Source organism: Patella vulgata, chromosome 5, assembly GCF_932274485.2.
Source record: "Patella vulgata chromosome 5, xgPatVulg1.2, whole genome shotgun sequence".
NCBI lineage: Eukaryota > Metazoa > Mollusca > Gastropoda > Patellidae > Patella > Patella vulgata.
In genome coordinates, this window is record NC_065883.2 from 78,938,541 (window position 1) to 78,950,869 (window position 12,329).

A 12,329-nucleotide genomic window follows, 5' to 3' on the forward strand; every position below is an offset into this window, starting at 1 on the left:
TTTAGATCATAAGGTCTGTTATCAATACAGAAGTCAAGAACTCATGCTTGTCATATCTTATTTATTTATATTTTAGGGAACTTGATCAAAGACTTTATTATACCATGTTTATTTATATTTTAGGGAACTCGATTATAGAATTTATCATACCATTGTTATTTATATTTGAAGGAATCCGGTTAGAGAATTTATCAAACCATTGCTATTTATATTTTATGGAACTCAATTAGAGAATTTATTATACCATGATTATTTATATTTTATGGAACTCAATTAGAGAATTTATTATACCATGATTATTTATATTTTCGGGAACTTGATTAGAGGACTTATTATACCATGATTATTTATATTTTAGGGTACTCAATTAGAGGATTTATTATACCATGATTATTTATATTTTAGGGAACTCGATTATAGAATTTATCAAACCATTGTTATTTATATTTTAGGGAACTCGGTTAGAGAATTTATCAAACCATTGTTATTTATATTTTATGGAACTCAATTAGAGAATTTATTATACCATGATTATTTATATTTTAGGGAACTCGATTATAGAATTTATCAAACCATTGTTATTTATATTTTAGGGAACTCGGTTAGAGAATTTATTATACCATGGTTATTTAATGGAAATGGCGTGTTCTTTACCTGTTATTGTTACTGTAAGTATTCATCATGGTTTCAATCCCAAGTCTTAACGTGACCAGGAATATGGTCGTCTGCCCAACTGTTTAATGCTGCGACTAGTGCTACCTTAGTTTCAATGTAATCAATGAAATGTCGTTTTATTGCATGTCAGCTCCAACTGGCCTATATTGCACCAATAGTTGCAATGTGACTGGTTTGTCTACTTGTTACATTTGATAAAGGGGTGCCACGATGGCTAAATGGGTGAGATGCTGGCTCGCTAGCCTGGAGGTCGTGTGTTCGATCTCTGCATTGCCCGAGAATGTTCATTGAAATTTTCAGAAGTGGATTCCCCTTGTCAGTGGTGCAGGACGGAGGACCTGACAAGGACAGCTGTCTAGTCATTCAGATGGAACAAAAAACCAAGGTCCTGTGTACACATCGGCATGCATGTAAAAGATCCTTGACAGTTGGAATTCGATATAAGAGTAGGCCGTAGCGCCGCTGTCCGGGCAAAATTGCCCTCATACCACACTGTATGGCGTATGCCTGGCTTCATTAGCCCAGTTGGAGCAGAACAGTAGGTTGTTAAACACCATTTATTTCATTTCATTTTACATTTAATAAGGAGTAGATTGTTCCAGTGGCATATATTATTTGAACTGGAATTACACAGGTCATAATATTATGGTAAATAAACAGATATTATAGTCCATAGAATTGTGACCTGTATTAATTCATGTGTAGTTTAAAACACCCTATACAATTTATTTGATATTTTTAACTAGATGAAATCATATTTTCTTGTCTTTTCCTTTTAATTGCTTCACATTTAAATAGGATGATAAAAACCAAGGTGAGTAATAACTGGTATGGCCAGTATAAATCTTCCTTTTGTTGGACCTCCACAAAACACCTGGATAAGTGTTGAATGCATGTGTGTGGTCGCTTATATTGCAAGTCAAAGGGGGACAATCCAGAGAGTGAACAGGACTCCTGGGTTCAAATCCTGCCGCGAGAAGTTGGAAGAGTGTAACACTACTGCCTCGGCAATATTCACCTCCTCTCATTCCACATATAAGCATAGAAAAACCAGAATGTCCTCGGTTCAAATTCGCCATGTTCCAAGAATTAGGGCCTTTGGGATTTTTAAAGCCTGTGTACTAAAATCCTGTGTCTTGACATTCAAATGTAAAAATTAGTATCTGATATTTTTAACTTGGTAAATTGTTCCATGATTCATACGGAGGGACTCTTTCAAAATTCATAGTTATTGCCCCAAATTAAAGATGATTATCTCTTGATGCTCCAACAACCATTTGATTGGTTCGTTCGTTTCTGACGTTTTACGTCTACTTCCTAAGAAACTTGTCAGAGGAAGTCACAAAATAGACTTGATCCAGCTTTTTTTTGGATAAGACACAATGTCTTTGCAGGCAGATGTCAAGGTATATTCCATCCAAAGGAGAGGCTCCGGGTGTAAGGAAAGAAAGAATGGCGAGCGTGCACAGTCTGGCCCACTTTGACATAATGCTACGATCTTAGATGTGGTAGGTCAAATTAGGTTTGACTGTCAGCCCGGCCCTAATGTCCGCCTCCTGTCAGCCGGGCCCTAGGGTCTGCCTCCTGTCAGCCGGGCCCTAGCCAGGTCACAACCATTTGGGGAGAACATGAGATTGATAGACTGTGGGCATTGCAGTGAAATACAATTTGGATGTTATTTCTGCCCAGAAGTTACTGAATTTTTTAACCACAATATTTTTTGTTAAGAGATATTATAGACTGAGTGCTATTTGCCCAGTATATTTTTGTATGATTATTTCAGGTTTTTTATCCAGTATTGTTACAGAACATGTTTTTACCCATCTTTATGAATTGTTGGCTAGCTAGATCAGCTCTAGCTAGATTGTTTGTAAGTCTATATAATCTGTTTAATCATATATATTGTGACTAACATGGTTAAATTTTATTTCATTAATTCGCTTGCGTGTAGGGGTCTTTAGCAGTGGGAGGAGACTGACGGTCCAGGAGGAAACCCAGGAGGTTGGACAGGCCACGATACTCCTCGTCACCTACAACCGGGGAATTCAGTTGACTCAATGACAGACATTATGATGCAGCACCCACGGGCTAACCATTCGGCCACCCAACCCCGCTATATCTTGTGAATAAAACATAAAACTTATATGGAATTTGATAGGAGCAAGGTATCAACAATGATTTTATGGTTGTTATCAAACAAAACAAATCTAGTTTTTTGGATGGGATGAAAAACTGAGGACAAACGGTTAGCCCAGTTGGAGTAGAAAAATAGGGCGTTCAGTTTCATTTCATTAATATTGCACATTATTGTATTTCAGAATGATCTTCACCTACGAAAACAAAGATTTCAGACGATTTCTGTGACGTTATCACAGCAGATGTTGATACTGAATATAACCTTATTATGTCTGGTTTTCACAACGTAAGTATAAATATAGTATTATACAAATATAGTATTATCAAAATATAGTATTATCAAAATATAGTATTATCCAATATAGTAACTGTCCAAATGACAGAATTGGGAAGTGAAAACGCAGGTAGGGTTGCTACTCTAACCTTGTAGCACCTGATTTATGAATTAAATTTACCCAAAATATTTTAGAATTTTGTAATAGATTTTAAGTATTGAAATCATCATTTATCATTACCATCACTAGATTCTGTACACTTTCAGGAATTAAACCAAAATTAGTCATTATGTATTTCAAAGAACCTTTTTATCTGAAAAAAAATATTATTGTATACTTTCAGAATTTTATTAATTAATAACACAATATGAATAGTTTCGACTATACATGTATTTAAGTAAACTAAAGGGGGGTGATATAGGCCTAGCCTGTTCCCCAATCCTATTCCTATTGAATAAACTATAGTTTAAAAAAAATAATTAAATTTACCATAAATTAATTTGTTGTGTGGACATTGCTCGTTTTCTCTTTAAAGGGCAATCAGATTGAAAGTCTCTTAATTTGATTATTATCATGGATCTTATAATACATACCTTATTATAAGGTCAATGTTATTATTTATTATTTATAAGCGTTTATGTAGTGCCATTTCCACAAAAGTGCTCAATGACGCTTTACAATAAACATAATATGATATTTAAAAAAAAAAAAATGACAAAACAAATATATGATTAAAACGTAAAAAGTGAATAATATACATATTAAAAATCTTTTTACTTTATTTATGCGTAGTTAATATGTATGTTATTGTCTGTGAGATTTGGTATGCATAAATAGCTTTATTTTATTAGCAATTAAAATGCTAATGCAAACCTTATGATTTATTTCATGATACAGTCTGACAGATTTTAAAATTAAAACAATAAAAGTCATGTTTAGATATCGACTTTTCATTCTATCTCGAGGTACTAATTTTATACTATAACCCTGGACGTCCTGGGTTCGAGAAAGTTCCTCAGGATTTATGGCTTGGTTCTACTTGTTAATGATGCAGGTCCATTGACAGCTTTTTTTTGTGCTTTGTGTTGTACCTTTATAATTAAATTTCATATTTCCATTTGTCTATAATTGTCTTGTTGCCAACAAACAAATCCAACCCTGTCTTTGACACAGTTCTCATAAAGTTGAGGTACTGATCATTATTTGGGAATTTATTTTTAATTTATTTTGGATTCAGTCAGATTTAAAACAGGCCTATCAATAAATGTTCATGGAGAACAACATGGCGGCAGGTTTAATTCCATATATTTATATAAACAGAAATGAACCATTTTAGAGATTACAATTTCAAAATTTTATAACATTTATAAAGGAGGGGTAAACGGGACGAATGGTTAACGTGTGTGCATAGTATCATAAGGTCGGTCTTTGAGTCAACTGGCGTGGTTTGTACGTGACAAGGAGTAGGGCTGCCTGTCCATCCTCGTGGGTTTTCTCCTGTTCCTCCGGTTTCCTCCCACTACTAGAGACCTCTACGCGCAAGCGAATTATTGAAATAGAATTTTTTTTTTTTAAACTATATTTTATTCAATAAGAATGGGATAGGGGAACAGGCTAGGCCTATATCACCCCTCTCCTTTCAACAAAACAATATAATTACAATTAGTTTACTTATATACATGAATATAGTCCAAACTATTCATATTGTGTTATTAATTAATATAATTGTGCAAGTATACAATAATATTTTACAAATAAAAGGTTAATTGATATACATAATGACTATTTTGGTTTAAGGCCTGAACGTGTACAAATATGGAAACAGAATCTAGAGATGGTAATGATAAATGACGATTACAGTACTTAAAATCTATTACTTAATTCTAAAAAGTTTTGAAATAGAATTGAACCATATGTTAGTCTCAAAATGACCTAGTTTGTGTCAAATGGATGTTAAACCCTATTTCCTTCATATTTTGAGTTATTTATATAAATTTTGTATTTCAGTATTTGTGGTATACAGCATATACAGAGAGGTAGCGAGGAGAAATCATTGACCATGTTTGAATCCATGTATTTTGTTGTTGTTACGTTTAGTACCGTGGGATACGGAGATATATCGCCCGACATTTGGCTTGGACAGCTTTTCATGTTTGTCATGATTATAGTAGCATTCACTTTTATACCGAGACAGGTGAGTTTCATCTACCTGTTTTATACCGAGACAGGTGAGATTCATCTACCTGTTACATACCAAGACAGGTGAGATTCATCTACCTGTTACATACCGAGACAGGTGAGATTCATCTACCTGTTTTAAAGTCTTGGTTCATGATCATCATTTTTATACATAAAGAATCTTGAAAATATTTTTGATGATATGAATAATGTTAGAAATTGTCACATTCTTTGAACAAGACATCTTGGTAATGTAGGGTTTTGAAAATACATCAAATATTGAATCTCTAGAAACATTTTGAAAATGTCGTGCATTTAAAATAATAATAGAAACAAAAACATATCACAAATCAGTTACGGAAAAAATGAGAGGCATCAGAAGAATTATGCCCGACATTAGAAGTTCTAGGGTGAAACAATGGCTTAGTGGGTAAGGTGCTGGCTCACTAACCTGGAGGTCACATGTTCGATCTCTGCATTGTTCGAGGAAGTAAGTGGGCCTGACAAAGGACAACGTTAGTGACAAAAAACCAGAGGTCCTGTGTACACATTGGCATGTACATAAAAGATTCCTTGGCAGTTGGAATTCAATATAAGAGTAGGCGTATGCCTGTCTTCATTAGCCTAGTCGGAGCAGAACAGTAGGACTTTAAACCCCATTTCATTTCATTATTTCAAGGGTGGGTTCCTTTGTCTACCTGATCACTTCTTTTACCGTATGTTAGTCTCTCTCTCTCTCTCTCTCTCTCTCTCTCTGCAGTAATATTATTTCATGGCTTTTTTTTGCAGCTAGAAGAAATCGCGTCAACATGGATACAACAGAAGAAATCTGGTGGAGAATATAAGAAAGGAGAATCAAGTCGTTATCGCCATGTTGTCGTCTGTCTTAAATCACCCAATACAGAAGTTGTTATGAACTTTTTAAATGAATTTTATGCCCATCCAAAACTTGAGGTAATCTGTTATAGTAATACGATTTGTATGAAAAAACTTACGTGAAATAAGTTAGATTGCTAGACACTTAGAACTTATTTTTTTTACCAAACTAAAACTTGGAGGTTTTACCCTAAACTACCTCATTTTCTACAAAACTTCCTGATTTTCTACAAAACTTCCTGATTTTCTACAAAACTGGCTCCGTCATGGGGAATTCCCTTTGGCTAACTGGGAATTCCATGCCTTGGATCATGGGACAGATTCCCAACAGGAACATCATGTCACACATTAAGACACCTAACGTGGGGTCAAACAGCTTTTCAGACATGGGAGGGCTTATTCTTTCTAAAACAACTCTGAGGAGCATCTCGAGGGTAGAATGTAGCAGTGATGTAAATATGTGGTTTACTGTGTCATTGTTTATATATCTAGGTACGTCTAGATTCTTCTGTCCTGTTATAGTGTCTCGAGTTTAAATATATTTACTAATGACTGGGGCTTTCTGTAACATTTCAAAAAACAATTTAATAAGCAAAACCTTGAAGTATTTCACATTTGTGTTGAAACAAAGAGTAAATCTGGTTTACGTTATCAGCCTTCAAAGAAACAACTGGCCTGGTGAATATCGAGCTGGCTCGCTAACCAGATGGTAATGGGTTTCATCTAAATGTTGACTGAGAAGGGTTCTTGGGATTTCTCCAGCTGAGTTTCCAGCCTAGTAAGGAAAACCATCTAGTTGTTCGTATGAGATGGAAACTGAGGTCCCATATATATACCACTGACAGCACGTTAAAGATCCCCTAAAATTTGGAAATTAAAATAAGGGTAGACCATAGTTTTCCCTCATAGCATACTTCATAGTATATACACGTCTTAATGAGCTTGGTTAGTGCCAGGGGCATTGGATGACCGAAAGGTTAAACTATGCTCGTTTGATCATAAGGTCTGTCATTGGGACAAGTGGCATGGTTTCGACTCCCTGCTTGCACGTGGCAAGGAATAGGGTTGCTTGTCCAACCGCATGGTTTTCTTCCGGGTCCTCCAGTTTCCTCCCACTGCTAAAGATCCCTATGCGCCATGCCTGGAAACAACGGTTGTAGATTTACCTGACAAAATGTCAGGCACCAATGAAATACTACCAGACATTTTCAACTTAGTGCTGGACATGTATTAATAATATCAATAAAAAAGACAAATCACGGACAAAATGACAGGCACCAGAGGTTTAGTGCCTGATAATGTCTGTGACAGGTGCCTTATTTCCAGGCTTGCTATGTGCTAACAAATTATTGAAATGAAATAAAATCGACCATACAGTATGTTGGTCCTAAAATGATCTAGTTTGTGTCGAGTGGATGTTAAACCCCATTCCTCTCTATCTATTATTTCAGGAACACTCAGTTGTACTGGTCAGTACAAAGGAACTAGAAAACGATATGCAGATGATCTTAAAAGATCCAAAATGGGCGAATCGTGTAGTTTATATCCGAGGGTCTGCCTTGAAGGATGTGGATCTGAAAAGATGTCGAATAAACTCAGCAGATGCCTGTTTCTTTTTGGCGCCAAAAAATGCGAGGGATAGAAACAAAGCAGTAAGTTGTAGATTTTCAATTGGTTGTTTTGATGAAACATTAAAATCATATTTGACATTTGAACTCCTTAAACATACATTATGCAAGAGTTAAATCTGCCTATTGCAGGTCTTTCTTTAGGCCTGACATGTTATATAACCTATTAATTAGACATTAATTAAAACGAAAAGACCTGAATCAACTCTCGAGGCATCTTGTCAGATTTTCTCTGGATTGGAATCCGATTTGCTGCTCAACGTTTATTCATGATTATCCAAATATGGATAATCGAGACTATGTTTTTCATCGTACCGACTTAAGTAGTGATGACCGAGGCTAGGCCTAAAATTCAAATGCTAATATCTTGGTTCAGAGTGGAGCAATCTGACTGATATTTTCAGCATATTCCCTTCACATTATCTAGTTTTTAACAATTGTAGTGCGAACTGCCAGCTGTTTATAATGCCCCTTTAATTTGAGTGAAAAATAAAATGGTTGATCTGTCTTTGTTGAAAAATTTTTGTTGAGATTTAACCAATTTTACACTGGATTGTCAAAACATTATAGCCTCAAATTTTCTACTTTATCAAACTCTAAGATCATATTTAATAGTGCCAAGCTCAAAACGTTTGTCAGAATTATTTTGTTGATTAATTATTTTTGGTCAATTAATTATTCACTTCATATTTTATTAGGATCAACACACTATACTCAGATCATGGGCTGTGAAAGATTTTGCTCCAAAATGTCGACAGTATCTTCAACTATTTAAAGCAGAGAATAAAATGCATGTGAAGTTTGCTGAGCATGTGGTTTGTGAAGATGAGTTTAAATATGCTCTATTAGCTAACAACTGTTTATATCCTGGTCTATCTACCCTAGTTACGTTATTACTACATACCTCCAGAGGCAGGTAATTACACTTCTTTTATTTTAATTACACTGTCTGTGTTGTAATTACGCTTTTATCATTACAATTACACTGTTATTATTATAATTACACTTTTATTATTGCAATTACACTGCCTGTGTTGTAATTACACTTTTATTATTACAATTACACTGTTTTATTACAATTACACTTTCATTAATGTAATTACACATGTATTATTATGATTAAAAATTTATAATTATAATTACACTCTTACTGTTGGAATTACACTTTTAATTACACTTTAATTATTGTAAATTACACTTTGATTATTATAATTACACTTTAATTATTATAATTACACTTATTATTACAATTACACTTTTATTATTTAAAATTACACTTTTATTATTTAAATTACACTTTTATTATTTAAATTACACTTTTATTATTTAAATCACACTTTTATTATTATCATACTTTTAGTGTTGTAATTACACTTTTATTATTACCTGTCTATTGTTGAAATTACACTGTTATTATTACAATTACTCTAATATTATTGTAATTACACAATTTTCTACTCTGTTATTTTGTTATAGAGAAGGTGAGTTGGCTAATGAACCATGGCAACAAGTTTATGGTCGTCATTCTGGAATGGAGGTTTATCATATACAGCTGTGTAAAAGTTCTTTCTTTAGAATCTACGAGGGTAAAAAATTCACAGAAGCTTCTGTAGATGCCCATCAAAGGTAGGAACTGAAACATCAAATATTGGCTCATTTTTTGTATTTTACATGATTCAACAAATTCATACACAGTTGGTCATTGAGTCAACAGGCGTGGTTCTGAATCCTCGGTTGTACGTGACAAGGAGTAGGGTCGCTTGTCCAACCTCGTGGGTTTTCTCCAGGCCCTCTGGTTTCCTCCCAATGCTAAAGACCCCGACGCGCAAGCAAATTATTGAAATAAAATTAAAACCATATGTTAGTCCCGAAATGACCTAGTTTATCTCTCTGCCATACAACAGTTGAATGCAACGTATTGGAAAGGTGTTTACAGGTTACACGATACAATTATTCTATGGGTTTTATGGCAAATTGATGTCAAGCGCATATGCTTATGCTGCGTCATTGTTCGTTCTTAGTAACTGAATAAAAGTTGTACACTTTAGATCACAAGGTCTGTCCTAGAGTCAAATGGCGTGGTTTCCATCCCACACTTGTACGTGACAAGGAGCAGGGTCGCCTGTCCAATTTCCGGATTTCTCTAGCTGCTAAAGACCCATACGTGCAAGCCAATTAGTGAAATAAAATAGAATCATATGTTAGTCACGAAATAACCTGGTTTGTGTTGAGTTTCTAATCCCATCTCTCTCTTTATAGATATGGTGTATGCTTAGTGGCTGTTTTAGATGTCAACAAATCGGAACCACGCCTACAGTTAAATCCGGGCGCCGATCATGTCCTGAAAGGGTCAGACTTCTGCTTTTATCTGGGAATGACTCGTGAGGAATATTCCAAAATAACTGGCAGTCCTGAAGAGACATCTGTTGATTCGGTCAGAACTAAAAATATTGGTAGGTTAATATGTTTTATCATACATGACTAATGGTGTTTTAGCACAATGTAAGAGTAAATATGTTTTATCATACATATGGCTAATCGTGTTTTAGCACAACGTAAGAAATGTCAAAGCTGCCAAACTGACAATATTTATGAAATATTGCTACGGCCTACTTGTATTTTGATCTCTGCTTTATAGTATACACAGAACCTTAATTGGTTTTTGACCCTCCATCCTGCACAAACTGACAAAGGGAAACAACTCTGGACATATCCTGAGGAATGTTCTCAGCAAACACAGGAATCTCTGATTATAATCTTTGAGTGGCATTTAAGCATCGGTAAACACATTAACAGAACACAGTTTTTATACGCCCACATTTTCATGAGGATGTATATTGTCGTCGCCCCTGTCCGTCCGTCCGTCCGTCCGTCCGTCCGTCCACAATTTGTTTGTGGACTCTCTACAGGTCACAATTCTTGTCCGATTTTGACGAAACTTGAAATATAGGTTTATCCCCAAAAGATCTTGGCTGCTTCCGATATTGGCATGTATCGGATCGAAACTTCATGGATTATGGCCCCTGTTTGTACGAAAAATCACGTTTTTAGCTTGTGGACCCTATAGAGGTCACAATTTTTATCCGATTGATTTTGTTGAAACTTGAAATGTAGGTTTATAACCCAAAGATCTCAGTTCCTTTCGATATTCGCGCATATCGGACCGTAACTTCCTGAATTATGGCCCCTGATTGTACGAAAAATCGTGTTTTTAGCTTGTGGACCCTAGAGAGGTCATAATTTTTATCCGATTTAAAAAACCGTATTAATATGTAAGTTTATTACACAAAGATCTCAGTTCCTTTCGATATTCGCGCATATCGGACCGTAACTTTCTGAATTATGGCCCCTGATTGTACGAAACCCAAAGATCTCAGTTCCTTTTGATATTCGCGCATATCGGACCGTAACTTCCTGAATTATGGCCCCTGATTGTACGAAAAATCGTGTTTTTAGCTTGTGGACCCTATAGAGGTCATAATTTTTATCCGATTTAAAAAACCGTATTAATATGTAAGTTTATTACACAAAGATCTCAGTTCCTTTCGATATTCGCGCATATCGGACCGTAACTTTCTGAATTATGGCCCCTGATTGTACGAAAAATCACGTTTTTAGCTTGTGGACTCTATAGAGGTCATAATTTTTATCCGATTTAAAAAAACGTATTATTATATCACCGTTGCACCCTAAGGATGACTGAGTTCGAATTTCGTGAAAATCGGTCCAAAATTGCCAGACAAAATGGCCGCTGTTCGTTCTCAAATAGCGTAAACATATGGTATATCAAGGATGTGGACCCTATAGAGGTCACAATTTTTATCCGATTTTGTTGAAACTTGAAATGTTTACAAGTTTATAACCCAAAGATCTTAGTTTTTTTCGATATTCGCGCATATTGAATTTTAATTTCCTGAATTATGGCCCTTGATTGTACAAAAAATCACGTTTTTAGCTTGTGGGCCCTATAGAGGTCATAATTTTTATCCGATTTAAAAAATCGTATTATTATATCACCGTTGCACCCCAAGGACGACTGAGTTTGAATTTCGTGAAAATCGGCCCAAAACTGACCGACAGAACGGCCGCTCTTCGTTCTCAAATAGCGTAAAAATATGGTATATCAAGGTTGTGGACCCTATAGAGGTCACAATTTTTATCCGATTTTGTTGAAACTTGAAATGGAAGTTTATAACACAAAGATCTCGGTTCCTTTCGATATTTGCGCATATCGGACCTTAACTTCCTGAATTATGGCCCCTGATTTTACGAAAAATCGCGTTTTTAGCTTGTGAACCCTATAGAGGTCATAATTTTTATCCGATTTTGTTGAAACTTGAACTGTAAGTTTATAACCCAAAGATCTCGGTTCCTTTCTATATTCGCGCATATCTGACCCTAACTTCCTGAATTATGGCCCCTGATTGTACGAAAAATCGTGTTTTTAGCTTGTGGACCCTATAGAGTTCATAATTTTTATCCAATTTAAAAAAAATGTATTATTATTACACCAGTACACCCTAAGGACAGCTGAGTTCGAATTTTGTGAAAATCTGCCCAA

At 35.2% G+C, this 12,329-nt stretch overlaps 1 protein-coding gene across 3 annotated transcripts in view; it reads left to right on the forward strand.

Annotated features, from left to right (window-relative positions):
* LOC126822665 (potassium channel subfamily T member 1) overlaps positions 1-12,329 on the forward strand; it is a 77,383-nt gene that overhangs the window by 45,235 nt on the left and 19,819 nt on the right. The window contains exons 6-14 of one of the 3 annotated variants that reach the window (XM_056101106.1): positions 594-668; positions 2,459-2,545; positions 2,994-3,097; positions 5,094-5,280; positions 6,054-6,218; positions 7,592-7,792; positions 8,467-8,684; positions 9,245-9,394; positions 10,028-10,221. In XM_056101106.1, the coding sequence (XP_055957081.1) occupies positions 594-668; positions 2,459-2,545; positions 2,994-3,097; positions 5,094-5,280; positions 6,054-6,218; positions 7,592-7,792; positions 8,467-8,684; positions 9,245-9,394; positions 10,028-10,221 (1,381 nt within the window). Of the gene's footprint in view, positions 1-593; positions 669-2,458; positions 2,546-2,993; positions 3,098-5,093; positions 5,281-6,053; positions 6,219-7,591; positions 7,793-8,466; positions 8,685-9,244; positions 9,395-10,027; positions 10,222-12,329 lie in introns of those variants that run through there. The other 2 variants (XM_050551657.2, XM_056101107.1) reach the window with 2 other exon arrangements.